Source organism: Colobus angolensis, unplaced genomic scaffold (genome assembly GCF_000951035.1).
Source record: "Colobus angolensis palliatus isolate OR3802 unplaced genomic scaffold, Cang.pa_1.0 Scaffold45, whole genome shotgun sequence".
Taxonomy (NCBI): Eukaryota; Metazoa; Chordata; class Mammalia; order Primates; family Cercopithecidae; genus Colobus; species Colobus angolensis.
The window spans coordinates 8,489,083-8,509,595 of NW_012117932.1; the positions used below are offsets into that span (position 1 = coordinate 8,489,083).

The 20,513-nt window shown below is 39.2% G+C and overlaps 1 protein-coding gene across 2 annotated transcripts in view; it reads left to right on the forward strand.

Moving 5' to 3' along the window:
* ARHGAP28 (Rho GTPase activating protein 28) overlaps window positions 1–13,972 on the forward strand; it is a 194,043-nt gene extending 180,071 nt beyond the window's left edge. For both annotated transcript variants that reach the window (XM_011957810.1, XM_011957811.1), the window contains 2 exons: window positions 10,909–10,973; window positions 13,794–13,972. In XM_011957810.1, the coding sequence (XP_011813200.1) occupies window positions 10,909–10,973; window positions 13,794–13,888 (160 nt within the window). In that variant the 3' untranslated portion in view covers window positions 13,889–13,972. The remainder of the gene's footprint in view (window positions 1–10,908; window positions 10,974–13,793) is intronic.
* The last annotated feature ends 6,541 nt before the right edge of the window (window positions 13,973–20,513 follow it).

Here is a 20,513-nt window from a genome sequence, read left to right on the forward strand (position 1 = left end):
CCTGCCCGAGTTTTACCTTTTATTTGTATGAAAATATAGCAAGTTAGTTTGGTGGATGTCTCGATAGTCCTTCAGGAATAACATTTTCCTAGACTTGCATTGGCTTTAACATGCCTGTATCAGATAGAGATTATGTAGTTAAGTGGATACCATAGCTGTTACTTTCCTTAAAACATACTACTAATAATTCTTAGAATCAGGATGATACTTCCAAAAATTCTTTTTGCAAATCTGCCATGGTCACCTTGAAGGGGCACAGATCATGACAATTTTTGTCTGAACATGCTTACTAAAGAATAAACATTTGTCTTCTGTTTTATAAAGGATGAGAAGCACTTATTTATCCATTGTAGAGCATATATGATTTGCTGTCTCTAGTAAGACTGATGGATGGGCCTTAAAATGAAAGCATTCCAGTCATGTTGAAAAGAAGTAGCCTTGTTGAGCAAAAAGCCAATTGAAAAGGTTAACATATTGCATGATTCGATTTGTATAACATTTTTGAAATTAAATTTTATTGATGGAGGATAGATTAGTTGTCAGAGGTTGGGAGGGTTGATTTGGAAGGGAGATGGTTTTGGTCACTAAAGGCCAACATGAAGGACCCTTGTGGTGTTGGAACTTGTGGTGTTGCTATCTTGACTGTGGTGATGGATAACTGACCCTCTATAAAATTCTATTGCAATTAATACACACACACACACAAATGAGTACAAGTAAAATGGGGAAATCTGAATAAGATAAGTAGATTGTATTAATATCAGTATCCTGATTGTGACATTATGCTGTAGTTCTGTGAATTGTCACCATTGGGGAAAATGGCAGAATACAAAGAATCTCTCTGTATTATGTCTTACAACCACATGTGAATCTACAATTACTTCAATAAAATTTAAATTAAAAGAAAAACAAGTAGCCAGTAAAAGTCATCTATGGTGTGAGGTCAGGATTTTGTACCATCAGGAGAAAAATTCGGGAGATGGGTGCACCAAAATCTCAGAAATTACCACTAAAGGGGGTAGTGGAAGGTAGGGGGTGGAGGAAGGCATAGTGACCAGAAAGGCATGCTGATGGCCTTGGAAGTTTTTTTTTTCTTTTGGTATTAGATTATATGATGTGTGAAAATTCATCAAGTTGTGTACTTCTGACTTGTGCGTTTTATGTGTAATATATACACACACGTTAACCCGTTTCCCACTTGCCCCAAGAATACTGCACTGAGAAAAGCTGCACTTTCCTTCCTAAATGGGAAATGGGTTAAAAGAGAAAAAGAAGAGTAGACAGAGGTGAATAGGAGCCCCAAACATGTATTCCTCTTTGCTATCGGCCTGGACACCTCCACGTAGGCAGTCATATAGAGACTTCAAATACCATTCAAGGGATTTGGGTATTCAATAGACTTCTAGTTACAGATAATACAAAGCTGACTTTGTACTCTCAAGTAGACCTTTTGTAGAAAGAAAATGTTTCTAATCAAAATAAATTAGAACCAATGACTCCTGATAGATTCAAATCTTTTATAACAACTTCTTCAAAAAATCTTAGTAACTCAGGAATGGAAAACCAAACATCGTATGTTCTCACTTGTAAGTGGGAGCTAAGCTATGAGGATGTAAGGCGTAAGAATGACATAGCGGACTTTGGGGACTCAGGGGGAAAAGGGGGAAGAGGGTGAGGAATAAAAGACTACAAATTGGGTTCAGTGTATACTGCTTGGGAGATGCATACACCAAAATCTCAGAAATTACCACTATATAATTTACTCTTGTAACCAAATACCTGTTCCCAAAAAAACCTATGGAAATAAAAAACTTTTAAAATAATAATTTAAAAAAAAAAATTTGCCCTATCCGTTCTCTTTACTTGTTAGAACTATGGCTTATTTCAGTTAAAGTGTTGTAAACTGGCCCCAATTTCGCATCTTTCACTAGAGGCTTATTTCTGACTGCCTACTCAGACTCCCGTGTGTTTAAGTTAAAAAAGCAGGGAGAAGACCCATTGCTTTCAGGTACTCTCCCTTACAACTAGTAAACCCTGGATGGTAACACAACAAAAAGCAGAGAAGGACTCTGAAACGTGGAAAGACGAGGCCTTGAGAAATGACACAGTGGTGAATTCTGGGAGTTTCCTTATCCCCTCCCATGTATCCCAGACAGAACACCGTGGAAACTTCCAACCTGCAACTGACAATATGCACAGATGAAAAAGAGCTCTAAGGAAAGCCTAGCCAAAGGATTAGGTAAAGGGGTGGCCTAACCACAGAAAACCTTTCTGGCAATATCTGCCCTACTCCAGCCAAATACCAACAGAAAAAACACACCACCGCCCCATGGTTTCAGTGGATCCAAGCAGGGAGTGGATCTGCCATCCACCACGTGCCACCTAACACAACCAGGTGGGTGGTCTGATTCCAAACCAGACTCGTGTCTGCAGGGTCCTGCAGTGAGCTAAGCTTTCACCTTCACCCAGCAGCAATGAAACACAGTAGCAGTGGGGCAGTGCAAGGCAGGCCATTTAGCACAAGTGTCAGTAAGGCCCTGAGGGAGCTGAGCCTATTCCCCCAACCATATGAGCAAAACTGAACAAGGCAGGTCAAAGCAGAGCTTCCCTGGTGCCCTTACTAGTATCAGTCAGCCCCAGTGGGGAGCTGAGCCTCCACCTGACACCTGGTGGAAAGGGGTAAGATGTGGGAACAGTTGACACTCTGCTCCTTCCCCTCCTCTTTTCTGGTGTCAATGGGGCCCAGTGAGTAGCTGAACTTCACCCTCAGCCTGCAGCAACAAGGCAGTGTTAGCTTCTGTTTTCCACCACCCTGGTGGCAGCAGAGCCCAGCAGGCAGCTGATCTCACACTCCCAATTGGAATCAATGAGGCAGAGTCAGTTGCTGTCCTGCTTTCAGTGGGGCCCAGCAAGAAACTGAACATACATGCCCACCCAGACCTTGTGCTAAACCTCAACAGGAAGACTACATGCCAAAAAAATGAAGATTAAATGAGCCTCCGAGTCTCATCGTATCATATCCAAAATGTTCACAATACAACCCAAAATCACTCATTAAGACAAAACCGCAACATGAATGAGAAAAACAAACCACGATGTCAACACAAAACTAAATCAAATTTTAGAATTTTCTGACAAGAATGTTATAGCAACTGTCACAAAAAGTACTTCCACAAGCAATTATGAATTCTGAAACAAATGAAAAAGTAGAAAATATCAGCAAAGAAATAGATGTTATTTAAAAATACAACAAATGGAAATTTACAGAACTGAAAAGTGCAAAAACTGAAGTAAAAAACTTGCTGAATGGGTGAAAAAACTTGCTCAGTAGTAGGGTGCAGATAACAGAGGATAGAATTAGCACACTTGAGGACATATCAATAGTTTATCGATTATGAACAACAGAGAGGAAATAAACCAGAAAAAAAATGAACACAACCTCAGGGACCTATGGGAGTCTAACAAATGAGCTAAATGTCATACAGAATAAAAGGAGAGGAAATACAGAGTGAGACCTGTCAACTGTGAATTCTATATTCAGCAAAAATGTCCTTCTGGAAATGAGGGAGATATCAAGACATTCTCAGATGAAGGAAAACTAAGAGATTTGTTGCTAACAAATTGACCCATAAAGGATGGCTGAAGAAAGTTCTTTAAACAGAAAGGAAATTATAACAAAGCTTAGAACATCAGAAAGGAAAGGAGAACATCAGAGTGGGTACAAAGAGGGCTATAAACTATCCTACTTCTCATGCATTTTTAAAATCACCTTTGGTGAGAGAAGCAAAAATTATATCTGATATATTGCTTATTGTACATAGAGGACACACTTAAGACAATTACATTTTAAAATGGTGGTGCACCCCCACTCCCTAAATGTGGTCTATGCAGAGTGACTTCCTTCCAAAAAATAGTGTGTAAAAAGGGAAAAAGCAACTTTACACCCAAGAAATCGGACCTCAGTTAGGTGATCGGGTTAATATTAGCAGTGATGAGTTGTGTTGATAGTATCCAGGTACACCCTTGATACGATAAAAACAGCCCTTTATCTCTGTGATCTTCCTCCAAGGACACATAATTCCAATCTAAACATGAGAAAAACATCAGAAAAATCCCAATGGAGGGACATTCCGTAAAATACCCGAGCAGTACTCCTTGAAACTGTTCAGGTCACCAAAACTAAGGCAACTGTGAGAAATTATCAGAGCAGTCTAAGGAGACCCAACTACTATATTAATTTCCCAGTGCTGCCATAACAAATGACCACAAATTGGGTAGCTTAAAAGGTGGAAATGTATTCTGTCACAGTTCAGGAGTCCAGAAGTCTGAAATAAAGATGTCAGCAGGTAGATTCCTTCTAAAAGCTCAGTGGGAGAAACTCTGCCATGCCTCCCTCATAACTTCTGGTGGTTGACAGCAGTCTTGGCATTCCATGGCTTACACGCCATTTCAATCTCTTCTCCCATCTTCACATCATCTTTACTCATTTTAGGTGCCCCCTAAATCCAGGATGATTTAGTCTCACGATCTTTAACTAATTACATCTCTAAATGCCCTATTTCCAAATAAGGTCAAATTATGAACTTTAGGGCGGGCATGAATTTTGGGGCACACTGTTCAGCCCCCTACAATTATTAAATGTAATGTGAAATTCTGGATAGGATCCTTGAACAGAAAATGAACATTAGGTTAAAATGAAGGTAATCTGAATAAAGTATGGACTTTAGTTAATAATAATGTATCAATATTGGTTCATTAATTGTAACAAATGTACTACATTAATATTAGATGTTTATAACGGGGGGAGCGGTGTGGGGCATATGGGATGTCTATACCATCTTCATAGTTTTTCTGTAAATCTAAAAGAGTTCTAAAATTAAATATTTATTTTAAAATTGTTTCTAGGATCTTACCAGTTTTTTTAAAACTACCACTTTTCAATGGTAAAATAATTTCAGAGTAAAATAGGTAAAATTTAGTTACCCCAGAATATCAGGATTATCTTTCCATTTTAAAAATGAAATCTATGCATGCATCAGTGGTCCTCCTTTAACTTATGTGATTCTGAATTCAAAGAACTGAGAATATATAGAACTACACACTCATTTGAATAGCTACTACCTTAAAAAAAGAAAAAGAAAAAAACAATTGCTGGTGAGGATGAGAAGAAATCAGAAATCTTGTGCACCACTTGTGGGAAGTGGGGGTGTAAAAAATGCTACAGCCACTGTAGAAAACAGTATGGTGATTCCTCAAAACGTTACAAATAGAATTATCATGTGATCCAACAATTCCACCTGTGGGTACATGGCCAAAAAATTAAAAGCAGGACCTCATGGAGACATTTTACTCTCATGTTCACAGCATTATTCACAATAGTTAAAACATGGAAGCATCCTAAGTATTCATCAACAGATGGACGGATAAGCCAAATATGTATATACATATAAGGAAATATGATTCAGCCATAAAAAGGAAAGAAATTCTGACATATCCTACAACATGGATGAACTTCAAGAACATTATGCTGATGAAATAAGCCAGTCAGAAAAGGATAAACACTATATGACTCCACTTAGTTATGGTCGGAATCATAGAGACAGAATAGAATGGTGGTTGCTAGGGCCTAAGAGGGAGGGAAATGGGGATTTACTGTTTCATAGGCATACAGTTTCAGTTTTACAGATAAAACGAGTTCTGATAACAGATGCTGGTTATGGTTGTTCAACATTATGAATATATTTAATACCACTGAACCATACACTTAAAAATTGCTAATATGATACATTTTGTTATGTGTCTTTTACCATGATAGAAATATAAAAACTTTTAAAGGAAAAAATATCATTAATTTTTAAGTGTGAGGATAAAACTAATAAAAGTACATATCATTTATTAGTAAAACATCAATATCAGTAAACTGCAATAAGTTACACACGTTCTGTAATATCCAGAGAAACCACCAAGCCATACAAAGCAATATACTAAAAAATTCTATAAAGAAAACAAGATAGAATCCAGAAAGATAGGCTGGGCACGATGACTCATGCCTGTAATTCCAGCGCTTTGGGAGGCTGAGGCGGGTGGATCACGAGGTCAGGAGTTCGAGATCAGCCTGGCCAACAGTGAAATGCCGTCTCTACTAAAAATACAAAAATGAGCCAGGCATGGTGGCGGTCACCGGTAATCTCAGCTACTCAGGTGTCTGAGTCAGGAGAATCACTTGAACCTGGGAGGCAGAGGTTGCAGTGAGCAAAAACCACACCACTGCACTCCAGCCTGGGTGACAGAGTGAGACTCCATCTCAAAAATGAATACATAAATAAAATTTTAAAAATAAAATTATGTGGGATGCAACTAAAGCTGTGCTGAGAGAAAAATTTATAGCAGTAAATGCTTATGATAGAAATGAAAGATCTCAAATCCACTGTCCAAGTTCCTACCTCTAAAAACTACAAAAATAAGAGCAAAATATACCTACAACAACCTGAAGGAACAAATTAATAAAGATAAGCAGAAATAAGTGAAATTAAAAACAGGAAAATGATAAAGATCAGTGAAACAAAAAGTTGCTTTTTTAAAAAAGCAATAAAATCGATAAACTCCTAGAAAGACTAACAAAGATAAAAAGATGACACACATCAAGGATATCCAAAGTCAAATGGGGTATCACTAGTATAGTACTTCCATTAAAGGGATAAAAAGGATTACTGTAACAACTTCACAGCTAATAAATTCAAAACTTAGAATGTACCAATTCCTCAAAAAACACTAATTACCAAAATACAACCAAAATGAAAATGACTAGCTGAATAGTGCTATAACCATTAGAGAAACTGAATCTATAATTTTAAAGTTTTTAAAAGCTCTCCAAGCCCAGATGGTTTTGCTGGAGAAAACTAGCAAATGTTTAAAGAATTAAGAGTAATCTAGAACAATCTTTTCTAGAAAATAGAAGAGGGAGGAATACTCCCTAACTCATTTTATGAAGCTTGTATTAATACCCTAATACCAAAAAAAAAAAAAATTATAAAAAACAAACAGAAGCCCTAGAGACCAATATCTCATAAATTTAGAATTTAAAAATTATCAGCAAAATAACAAATCTAACCTAGCATTTATTAAAAGAATTATATACAATAAACCAACTGGGATTTTTTTCAGGCATGCAAGGTTGATTTAACATTAAAAAGATCAATCAATGTAATTAGTCATATCAACAAGAGAAAACCCATACAGTCATCTCAATTGATACAGAAAAAAACCTTTGACAAAATCCAGCACCGAGTCATGATAAAAACTTTCAGAAAACTAGGAAAAGAGGAGAACTTACTCAACTTGATAAAGATTATCTACAAAACATCATATCCAGCTAACATCATTCTTAACAACGAAGGACTGAATGCTTTCCCTCTAAGAGCAAGAATAAGGATGCCCACTTTCATCAATCTCAACATACTACTGGAATATTAAGTCACTGCAGTAAGGCGAAGAAAAGAAATAAAAGGCATACAGGTTCTAAAAGAATAAATAAAATGGGCTCTATTTGCAGATGACCTAATTATTTACATACATAGTTCATAAAATAAAAATTTAAAAAGACCTAGAACTAATAAGTCAGTTCAACAAGATCACAGGATACAAGATTAACACAAAATCAATCACACTGGAACACTGGAACACATTTTAAATGTGGAAACCGAAATTAAGACCAAAAGTAAAAACATAATACCCTTTACAGTCACTCTAAAAATAAATACTTAAGCATAAACTTAAGTAGAGCTTTACAGGATCTATACGTTGAAAATTACAAAATGCTGGTGAAAGAAATTAAAGAAGACCTAAAGAAATGGAGAGACATATCATTTTCATGGATTGGAAGATAACACAGTAAAGATATCAGTTCTCTCCAAATTGATCTATGGGTTTAATGCAATTCCTGTCAAAATTCCAGCAAGTTACTTTGTAAACATGCACAAGCTTATTCTAAAAATATATGTATGGAAAAGCACAGGTGCTAGAATAACTAAAATGATATTGAAAAAGAAGAATAAAGTAGGAGGAATCACTTTACTAGATATTAAGGCTGATTATGTAAAAGGTAGAGTAATCACGATAGTATGGTGTTGGGGGAGGGATAGACACTTAGATCAATGGAATAGAATAGAGAACCCAGAAACTGACCTACACAAATAGGCCCATCTGATTTTTAAAATATTTTTATTGTAAACTATACGTAACATAAAAGTGTGTTTTAACCATTTCAAAGGGACAGTTCAGTGGCACTAGGTACATTCACATTGTTATGCCACCATCACCATCATTCATACCCAAAATCTTTTTTCTCATCCCACACGGAGACTCTATCCCCGTTCATCCTGCCTTTAGCCACTGGCAACCATTCTTCTCCTTTCTGTCTCTATGAATTTGGCTATTCCAGCAACTGATTTTGAGAAAAGTACAAAAGCAATTCGATGGAGGAAGCCTTTTCAGTAAATGGTGTTGAAGCAATGGACGTCCATAGGCAAAAAGTAAATAAATAAACCTCGATCTAAACCTCACACCTACTCAAAAATTAACTGAAAATGGATCACAGACTTCCGTGTGTAGTGTACAACTATCAAACCCTTAGAAAATAATGTAGGAGAAAATACTTGTGATCTAAAAGTAAAGAGTTCTTAGAGCTTGACATCAAAAATGTGACCCACAAGAAATAAAATTGATAAATTAGATTTCATCAAAATGGAAAACTGACATTCTAAAAGACCATGTGAATAGGATGAAAAGACAAACTAAGGACTGGAATGAAGTATTTGCAAAACCACACATCCAACAAAGGACTAGTATCTAGAATATAAAAATAAAACACTCAGAATTCAACAGTTAAAAAAACAATCCAGTTTGAAAGTGGGCAACAGACACGAACAAACACTACCAAAGAGATACAGATTACATTTCACCAAAGAGATAAACAAATGGCAACTATGCCCATGGAAAGATGTTCAACATCGTTGGCCATTATGCAAATGCTAATTAAAACCACAATTACATATGACTACACACCTGTAAGAATGGCTACAATAAAAAATACAACACCCAATACTGACAAAGATACAGAGAATTGGGGTAGCTCATGCATTTCTGGCAGGAATGTCAATAATGTAGTCACTCCATGAAATAGTTTGGCAGTTTCTTAAAAAAACTGAATCTCCAGCTGCCATATGACCCGGCACACAACGTGTGTGTGCACACAAATGTGTACACATGTGTACCTGTACACAATGTGACCTGTACACAAATGCCGATGGCAGCTTTATTTGTACAGTCAAAAACTGGCGGGGTGGGGGGAAAAAAGCCTAGGTGTCCTTCAGCAGGTGAGTGACTACAGAACTGGCTCCTCTATACCGTGGAATACTACCCAGCAATAAAAATGCAGCAACTTGGGTGGATCTCTAGGGATTTATGCCAAGTTGGGAGAAAAAAAAAAAAAAAGGTAGTACAAAAATGTGTCATACTGTATGTTTCCATTTGTTTAACCTTTGTGAAATGACCGATTTACAGAACTGTAGAATAGGGTAGTGCTCCCGGGGTAAGGGATGGGGATAGGGTAGGATGGGGAGAAGGAGTGAATGTGGTATAAAGGGGCAGCAGGGGGTGCCTTGTGGGGCTGGAAATGTTCTGCATCTTCCCTGAATGGCTGTCAACATTCTGGTCGTGATACTGCACTAGAGTTTTGTGAGATGTTGCTATCGAGAGAAATCGGTGTAGGGTGCACAGGATGCGCCTGTATTATTTCTTACAACTACATGTGAACCTACAGCATCTCAAATGAAAGTTCGATTAAACAAAAAACAACAAAAAAAGAGGGCACACTTGCATCTTCCTCACAGTGGAGAGGCCAGGACAATTACTGAAGTAACCAAGCTGAAAGTCACTCCTTGATGGGGATGGAGGTCAGCGATGGTCATTCAGACTCTTCTAACCCAGCATTCTAGTCTGGGCTGGAAAAATTAAATTGAGCGGTAGTTTCCTGTGACTTGCTTTTGTTTTATTTTATTTTATTTTATTTTATTTTATTTTATTTTATTTTATTTTCAAGATGGAGTTTCACTCTGTCGCCTAGGCTGGAGTGCAATGGCATGATCTCCACCCACTGCAACCTCCTCTTCCCAGGTTCAGGCAATTCTCCTGCCTCAGCCTCCCGGGTAGCTGGAACTACAGGCACATGCCACCACGCTTAGCTCATTTTTTGTATTTTTAGTAGAGATGGGGTTTTGCCATGTTAGCCAGGCTGGTCTCGAACTTCTGACCTCAGATGATCCGCCCGCGTCAACCTCCCAAAGTGCTAGAATTACAGAGCCACCGTGAGCCACCGTGCCCGGCCATGACTTGCTTTTATTAAGGGGCAGAGAGTTGCAATGAAGTCAGCCTTAGACACCTTGCAAAGCATGAGGCAAACTGAGAAATGTGACATGGGCTGATAATCCCATTCAATTTTTTGGCAAATGCAGAAATAAAACCTGACTTCTTTTGGATTGAGAGTAACATGGCCAACGACAAGGCAGTATTAAACATGCAGCTGCTCTGTGGCCAGCCTTGATGTGTCAGTAACAGTAACTACCCTGAAATGGAGCTGGTAGCTGTGGCCTCAATGGGCTCTATGTAGTGGAGCACTGCGGCTTCCCATCCTGGGGGGAGCAGTCCCGTCCTCCCCGGGCCTCAGCTTCTTGTCTGTGTCAGACAGAAAAACAATTGTTTTTATCATAACTTCTGTCATGATGCAGTTTTGTGGGATATATTTCGTCAAAGTATAATGAATTATTTGTTGCCTGGTTGTTTAACATTCATTTTTACCTCAGATCAGGATAGAGTACTAAAATTACATTACTTTCTCATTTTTTTTTTCAGTCATGGTTCATCAGAATGTATTAAGATTCAGAACCAAAGGTTATATGAAATTGGAGGAAATATAGGTAAGCATACTGTAATAAGTTCTACTGCTCAATTCTCTGATTACTCTAAAAGAAATATATTCATATTATATTTTATTTATCTCTCAGATGAAAACTATTTTATTTCAGGTATATTTTATGAATCTCTCAGATGAAAACTAAAAATCAGTAGGTTTCTGATATTTTTGTCTCATGTGAGAACAGTTGCACAACTTTTCTAAAATATTTTCAAAATTTAAATGAGAATATTTTAGTGTTGATATGGAGTAGGCTTGGATCTTTTCCTGTTTTTTGTTTTGTTTTGTTTTTTGTTGTTGTTGTTTTGTTTTGTTTTTGAGACGGAACCTTGCTCTGTTGCCCAGGTTGGAGTGCATTGGCATGATCTTGGCTCACTGCAACCTCCACCTCCCAGGTTCAAGTGATTCTCCTGCCTCAGCCTCCCTAGTAGCTGAGATTGCAGGTGCCCGCCACCATGCCCAGACAATTATTTTATTTTTAGTAGAGATGGGGTTTCACCATGTTGGCCAGGCTGGTCTCGAACTCCTGACCTCAAGTGATCCACCCACCTCAGCCTCCCAAAGTGCTGAGGTTACAGGTATGAGCCACCGTGCCTAGCTGGCTTGGGTCTTTTCAATGTGACTTGAAGTTGGAAAGTCTCTCTGGAGACTCAATGCAAAACAAAGCAGAGAATACTGTAAGAACTTTCAGAAGCATGACACCATTTTGATTAACTTCCCTATTTTCACTCTCCTCCCAAATTCATTCTTTCTGTTTCCCTGGGGGAGCAGGGGAGGAATCAACAAAACTTCCCCGCTTGGTCTGTGAATATCCTCACAGTCCCATGGGCGCTCTGTGCTCCCACTGAGGGCAGCGCCTCCTCTCGCCAGCACCCTCCACCCTCCCACACCATCAACCTTTCCCTCCCAGCTGCAGCATTTCCATCTGCATTTAAAAAATTGGCAATTTCCCTCACCTTTACAAAATTCTTTCTTGACCCCCTTTAAGTCTACTCCCGTTTCTCTGTTCCACCTTACAGCAAAAGCTTCTTGAATCAGTGTCTACACTCCAATTTCTTCCTCGTTGTTCTCTCTTGAAGCCACTCCAGGCACGCTCTGTCCCTCAGCACTTACACCAGAATCGCCCTCTTGTCATGGTCACCACACAACTCGTCTGTTTTTAGAACTGCCTGAGTTGATCTTTCCCTCCTTTGAAGAACACTTTCTTCACCTGACTTCAAGGACGCCCTAAGCTTCTGACTGTCTTCCCACTTTTCCTGGCTGTGCTGCTGAAGCCCCTGTGCCCCTTATTTCCTGTCCTCTCAGCCTCTCAAGGTTGGAGAACGGTAGGGTTCAGTCCTCGGAACTCTCCTCTATTTGCACTTACCTTCCGTGGTGAGCTCAATCCATCTCACTGCTTTAAATATACCTGTATGTGGACGCCCCTGAAATTTCTATCCCACGGGTCCCGTCAAACACTAAACCTGTAAATCCAGTCACCTGGCAGGCTTGGATTTGGGGCCTCTGCATGTGCTCTGACTTTTCCCCAGGATGCCCTCCCTCCAGACAGCCTCACTTCTCAGTCCCTGGCCTCTGCCGGTCTTTGCCGATAAATCAGCTTCTCAGCGAGACCCCCCTTCCTCGCACCCTCCCGAACACGCCTTCCATGCTTGGCCTTTCTCTCATGTTCTTATGACCAGTGGACTTACTTGATATTATATTTCTTTGTTAATTGCCTTATGCTGCTCTTAGAATGTTTTTGACTGATACATGGCTGTAAACCCAGCCCCTGGAATAGTGCCTGGCACAGAATTAGTATTTGGTAAGTGAAGGAATCAAACAACCGAGCGTGCAGGCAGCTCTTGGTAGTTTTGTTTGAGACTTCAGCATACATTTCAAGCACACTGCGCGTAAAGACTTTCGAATACGTTTGCCCCAGGGAATGATCTTTTAGTTGTTACCATTTTGGGATTTCCTACCTATGGGCTTTACATCCCATAGTAAAGAAACAAAATGACCATTCCTAAAATGAACTTGACTTCAATCTTCTCTAGCTCTGGTCAAGTACCTATCTATAAAACCATTGGAGGACATGTATTAGCATATGAATGATGAGTTTATACCTGAAACAAGTTCTTGCCATAGTTTTCTTTTCTTTTTTTTCTTTTTTCTTTTCTTGGAGACAGGATCTCACTCTGTCACCCAGGCTGGAGTGCAGTAGTACGATCTTGGCTCACTGCAACCTCGGCCTCTTGGGTTCAAGTGGTTCTCCTGTCTCAGCCTCCCCAGTAGCTGGGATTACAGGCACCTGCCACCACACCTGGCTAATTTTTGTATTTTTAGTAGACATGGGGTTTCACCATGTTGTCCAGGCTGGTCTCAAATTCCTGACCTCAAGTGATCTGCCCGCCTCAGCCTCCCAAAGTGCTGGAATTACAGGTGTGAGGCACCGCACCCGGCCCTTGCCATAATTTTCTAATTGATGCCATGAAGCAAGGGAACAATTTGCCTGTGATGGTATGTCTGCTTTCTTCCACAATTTCACATGAGATTTATTTGATATACCCATACTTCACAGTCAGGAAGGAAGGAAGGAGAGAAGGGAAGGGAAGGGAAGAAGGGAAGGGAAGAAGGGAAGGGAAGAAGGGAAGGGAAGGGAAGGGAAGGGAGAGAGGGAGAAGAGGGAAGAAGAGTTTGTTAAGAAACCTTAACATATGTCTACTTACTTTGGCCAAGAGAACTGTATTAACCTTATTTGAACCTCACAAACACACACATACACATATGTGTGCGTGCACAAACACACACACAAATGTACACTTATTCTCTGATCTTTTTCTTTTAGGAGAGCATTGCTTGGATCCAGATGCTTATATATTGGATGTATATCGTATAAATCCTCAAGCAGAATGGGTGATTAAACCCCAACCAAGTTCTTAAAATATCCTCAAGATAGCTGCTATCATGTATTATATGCCAAAAAGATCCTACATTTTGGTAGGGAAAAAACAACGCTGTGTTTGACATATTTGTTCCTACAGCCTTCTCAGTATTTCTGGCCCTCAGCAGTGGACATTGTCAGCATGAACTATGGAAGGGGCACTGGTTCACCAATTCAGCTGAAGCTTTCTCATGATTTTTTTTTTTTTATAAAAGTAAAGGAAAGATGATGTCCTTCCAGAAGAAAGACCAATCTAGAATATGGAACTCTAATCACTTCTAGTATTTCAGCTTCCTAGCAGAAATGAACTTGGCCCTAGACCAAGGGATAAGCAATGTTCTTTATGTAGTCAATGCTACCCAACAAAAGAGGTGAAAGAGACCCTTTTTTATATTTAATGTACATATATTGACTTTTTGAGCAAGAATGCCAGAAATAGCCTTCATTTCTACCCTGCAAAATAATCCAGATCTGCTTTTTAAAGACAATCAGTTTCTAAAGTGAAACATACAATATTTATGCTCTGACTGACTCCTGAATTAGAGGAGGAAGAACTTCTGTTTAAAGAAAACTGTATTGTTATGTACATCAGGCTGTGTATTGTGACTGTCAGCATTCTGGTGCAAATGAACTTTTCTCTATCATCGACTGTGGAAAATTGATACTTTTAAAGCACATTCTTCTATGAGTACAGGTCCTCCTAGTGAAGCTTAGTTTGACAAAGGGTGTCATACGTATTAACATTCACAGAGCCTCTATTTTCTCATTATGGTTATGGTGCTCAGTATCTTTCCAAGTGCCAGGCACAGGCTTCCTTTTCTGATCAAACGTACCATTTTTTATATTTCACAACTATAGACAGTCACTTCTGCAGTCCCAATTTAAAAATGCAGAACTGCTTTATCCAAGAATGCTGAAAAATATTATTCTATCCAGGTTTTATAAACTGTGAAAGCAGATTTTGCTTTTGCTTGTTAATCATAGGCATGGCCAAGCATTGTGTGGATTAGCCTGAGGCTGAAAATCAGATACATGTCTGGTAAGATGACCACTGTTTCACTGTCAAGAGCCTGCAGAGCCATTTTCCAGACCTGACCGCCCAGAACACACAGTCCCCACATTTCTCATTTGGAGCAAATCTAAAAGGTTCTGAGGGATTGGACAGCTCTGCCTTTCCTCTTGAGACTGTGGATATAGTCCTTCTCGGGTTAGCTGGAATTGGGGACAGAGTTCTCATGTATCCCAGACAAGATTTTGATGAATTTATATTGGTTGTAGTGAGGCCCAAATGACTCTCTCTTAACAATTCAAGCAGTAGACAGAGTTGCTCACAAATACAGAAAACATCTTTTTGTCTACTTCGCAAGTCTCGAAACGTAATATTTAAGCCCATTTGTAGAAGAAATCTTTTATATGCTATATTACACCTTGATATCTATATGAAACATTGCTTATATTAAAACATGTAGATAACTTGCTGGAATTTAGGATTTTGTTACATTTTTATAGAAAACACAAGATCCATTCATTTGATTTGTTTATTTGAGAATTTTTTTTTTTGCCTGAAAACCCATTAAAAGGAAACGTGCCTTCTATATAAGTTTATATTTATTCCTACATTTTATTCATTTTTAATGTATGGATAATTGGTGGCATGTGACTACATCATGAATTTCTAGAGTCTGAAAAAATGCTTTTATCATTTTTGCAATTCAGACAACAGGGGTGAACATTTTACTTTATGTAATTGCCACGTCCCAAGATGTAAAATGGCAGTAATTTATGACCACATATGGAAGAAATTCTTCAAATAGCTACCTTATGTTTCTGCATATATACGAAAACTGAGTGATATTTCTCAGTGTATTTCCTTGCATTCAAATAGTTCAATTCTGTTATGTTTATGTAGATAATTCACAAATCTGTTCATTAAATTTTTTATTTGAGAATTTTTATTTCTTTTGACCAAAAACACATTAGAACCTGTGAGTAAATTCTGAAGGTTTTAAGATTTACTTCAGTTTGTCACCAGTTTCAAATAAATCCCTAATAGGTAACAGGTAAAATACAATTTCTTGTCCACTTTCATGTGGTTCTACATGGCAGAGACTTAGCTGAGTCAATAAGTGTAATCACTCTAGTTTATTCAAGGATGTTTGACAACTGTCAACTTCCATATAATATATATATATATGGAAGACCATGTCAATACTAGCATCATTGGATATAACTTTTATTCTTAATCAGAAGGCGAATTGATTAGAGAAGAATTTTTAGTAGATACACAAACTAATATTTGTGTGATTAAAGAGGTTCTTTTGACCAATTTTATTCTTAAGAATAAACAAACCCCTACAGTTAAAATGCAAAGATGCCTGTCATCTAAGTATTGAAAGAATTTTTGCCTTATCAAGAGTTGTTTTTAAAAAGTTTAGTGAATTCATTGCAATTTTTTGCAAACAAAAGAAGGGCAGATACTGGGCTTCTACTTGCTATCCTTAAGAGCCTCTCCCCCTCACCCATTCCTAGTGCTCTCGGTATACACTTGGGAAAATTATGTCCTCCAGGAGAAAATGGTAGAGGGAACTGACATTTTAGGAATGCTTATTCGGAAAAAAGTCCTAGAGTTGATTCCTTTTTTTCCTCCATTCTGCAAAAGAAGATCCCTTTGTTAAGCAGCTCACTTGGGAATATGATTCTTGGAGTCAATGATCTCTAAACAAACTGGATTATCAACTATTTACAACGTCTATACAGTATAAACTACCTCACTCGCCTTTCTTGGGAAAAAAAAATGAATGGACTTTAACAATTGTTGTTACAAACTGTGCCTGAATCGTATTATTTAAATCCCTTCAATTAGCTTTCAGTGGATGTTTAATAATATACATTTAATGACAAAAAACGTTTTCAGCAAAGCTTTAAAAGCAGAAATACTGTGTAACTGTGATCTGTGTGGTATACTCTGAGAGACTTCTGTGTCCTGCTCATTGTCTTGAGTTTCTAACCACGTGCAGACGCGAGTGTTCAGGAGCAGGAATTAATGTCCATCTTTTCTTTCAGGCATTTTCATCTGGTGTCCGCCTGTTTCACTTGACTGAAAGCTCACATGAGTTAAAATGTCCCTTCTTCCTAGCAGGCGTATTTCAACTGTTCTTCATAAACGTTTCTTTGCCTTAAAAGACTTTGTGTTAAGGGATTAAATAGTTTCTCTGACAGGCAGTTTTTAACTGTTTTCCACAAATAAAAATAATATGACATGGGATTAGAATGTTTGTTTTCAAGCATTTTTAACAGTTTTACACACTTACATACACATTAATTAAAATTTTTTTCTGTCAGACATTTACCATTTTCTAAAACTAATTTGATTGACAAATCATGACACTAGAAAATGCCAATATTTTAAGTCTTTGCCCATCTCAAAAGCTAATAATGATTCTTCTGTTCCATCAGCTTTATTGTTAAGTAGAGTATGTATGTTGCATTTTATCCTTAAGAAATAAAGAGAAAAACACTGAACACATTGTGTGAGAATTCTTCTACTTGGCTATTCCAAGGGCACAGTGATGCTAGGGATGATTTTTGCCTTAAGGAAATATTTGGCAATACCTGGAAACAGATGTTTCCAAATGCTCTTGTTTTTGAAGAGTAACTTAGCAGGTTTTCACCACCAGGGGGTGAGAGGGTGCTGCCAGCCTCTGGTGGGTGAGAAGCCAGGGATGCTGCCAATCCCACTCCAGTGCACAGGACAGCCCTGCAACATAGAATTATCCAGCCTGGCCCTGGCACAGTGGCTCACACCTGTAATCCAGCACTTTGGGAGGTGAGGTGGGTGGATCACCTGAGGTCAGGAGTTCGAGACCAGCCTGGCCAACATGGTGAAACCCCATCTCTAGTAAAATACAAAGCACAGGCGCAGTGGTGTGTGCCTATAATCCCAGCTACTTGGGAGGATGAGGCAGGAGAATCACTTGAACCCAGGAGGCGGAGGTGACACTGAGCCAAGATGGTACCACTGCACTCTAGCCTGGAAGAAACATCAAGACTCTGTCAAAAAAAAATTATTATTCAGTAGTGCCAAGATTGAATAAATGTGCCCTGAGATAACAAATAAGGTAAGAGTGTCTGTTTTTGCTATTTTTGTTTAACACTGTAACAGGAGATCCTATCTAGGGCTATAAATCAAGAAAAAGAAAAGGCAGAAAGTGTTGAAAGGAAGAAGTATAAAAATGTTTAATTTGCAGATGATATGACTATATGATTATGTGAAGGAAATCATAAGGAATTAGTAGTTAAAATTACTAGAAGTAATAAGTACATTTAGCAACATCACAGATACAAGGTCATTCACAAAAATCAACTGTGTTCCATGTATTAGCTATAAAGACAGCTGGGAAGGAAAATTATAAAAGCAATACCACTTACAATATCATCCACAAATATAAAATATAGAAAAATAAATGTGGTGCAAGATAAGCAGGGCCTAATTACTGAAAACTATAAACATTGCCAAGGGAAATTAAATATGAACTCAATGAATGGAAGGATAGTCCACGTTCCTGAATTGCAAGATTCAATGTTGTTAAGGCATGCATTCTCCCAAAAGGACCTGCAGACACAACAAAATCCAAATCAAAATTCCAGGAGTCTTTTTTGTTGTAGAAATTGAGAAGCTGATTTTAAAATGTATATGGAGACTATCTGGGGGCGTGGTTCCAAGATAGCTGAATAGGAACAGCTCCAGCCTCCAGCTCCCAGCATGAGCAACACAGAAGACAGGTGATTTCTGCATTTCCAACTGAGGTACCAGGTTCATCTCATGGGGGCGTGTCAGACAGTGGGTGCAGGACAGTGGGTGCAGCCCACCGAGCAAGAGCCAAAGCAGGGCAAGGCATCGCCTCACCCGGGAAGCACAAGGGGGAAGGAAATTCCCTTTCCTAGTCAAGGGAAACTGTGACACACAACACCTGGAAAATCGGGTCACTCCCACCCTAATACTGCGCTTTTCCAAGGGTCTTAGCAAACGGCACACCAGGATATTATATCCTGCGCCTGGCTCGGAGGGTCCCACACCCACACAGCTTCCCTCATTGCTAGCACGGCAGTCTGAGATCTAACTGCAAGGCAGCAGCGAGGCTGGGGGAGGAGCACCTGCCATTGCTGAGGCTTGGGTAGGTAAACAAAGCGGCAGGAAGCTCAAAGGAGGCTTGCCTGCCTCTGTAGACTCCACCTCTGGGGACAGGGCATAGCCAAACAAAAGGCAGCAGAAACCTCTGTAGATTTCAGTGTCCCTCTCTGACAGCTTTGAAGAGAGTAGTGGTTCTCCCAGCACAGAGTTTGAGATCTGAGAACAGACAGACTGCCTGCTCAAATGGGTCCCTGACCCCCGAGTAGCCTAACTGGGAGACACTCCCCACTAGGGGCAGACTGACACTTCACACCTCACACGGCCAGGTACCCCTCTGAGATGAAGCTTCCAGAGGAACAGCAACATTTGCTGTTCAGCAATATTCACTCTTCTGCAGCCTCCGCTGCTGATACCCAGGCGAACAGGGTCTGAAGTGGACCTCCAGCAAACTCCAACAGACCTGCAGCTGAAGGTCCTGACTGTTAGAAGGAAAACTAACAGAAAGGACATCCACACCAAAACCCCACCTGGATGACACCATTATCAAAGACCAAAGGTAGATAAAAACCACAAACATGGGGAAAAAACAAAGCAGAAAAACTGAAAATTCTAAAAATCAGAGCGCCTCTCCCCCTCCAAAGGAACACAGCTCCTCACCAGCAATGGAACCAAGCTGGATGGAGAATTACTTTGACTAGTTGACAGAAGAAGTCTTTAATGATCCAACTTCTCCAAGCTAAAGGAAGAAGTTTGAACCCATCACCAACAACCTAAAATCCTTGAAAAAAGATTTGACAAATGACTAACTAGAATAACCAATGTAGAGAAGTCCTTAAATGACCTGATAGAGCTGAAAACCATGGCATGAGAACTACGTGACAAATGCACAAGCTTCAGTAACTGATTCGATCAACTGGAAGAAAGGGTATCAGTGATTGAAAATCAAATGAATGAAATGAAGCGAGAAGAGAAGTTTCGAGAAAAAAGAGTAAAAAGAAACGAACAAAGCCTCCAAGAAATAGGGAATATGTGGAAACACCAAATCTACATCTGATTGGTGTACCTGAAAGTGACAGGGTGAACGGAACCAAGCTGGAAAACACTCTTCAGGATATTATCCAGGAGAGCTTCCCCAACCTAGCAAGGCAAGCCAACATTCAAATTCAGGAAATACAGAGAATGCCACAAGATACTCCTCGAGAAGAGCAACTCCAAGACACATAATTGTCAGATTCACCAAAGTTCAAATGACAGAAAAAATGTTAAGGGCAGCCAGAGAGAAGGGTTGGGTTACCCACAAAGGGAATCCCATCAGACTAACAGCGGATCTCTCAGCAGAAACTCTACAAGCCAGAAGAGAGTGGGGCCAATATTAAACATTCTTAAAGAAAAGAATTTTCAACCCAGAATTTCACATCCAGCCAAACTAAGTTTCATAAGTGAAGGAGAAATAAAATCCTTTACAGACAAACAAATGCTGAGAGATTTTGTCA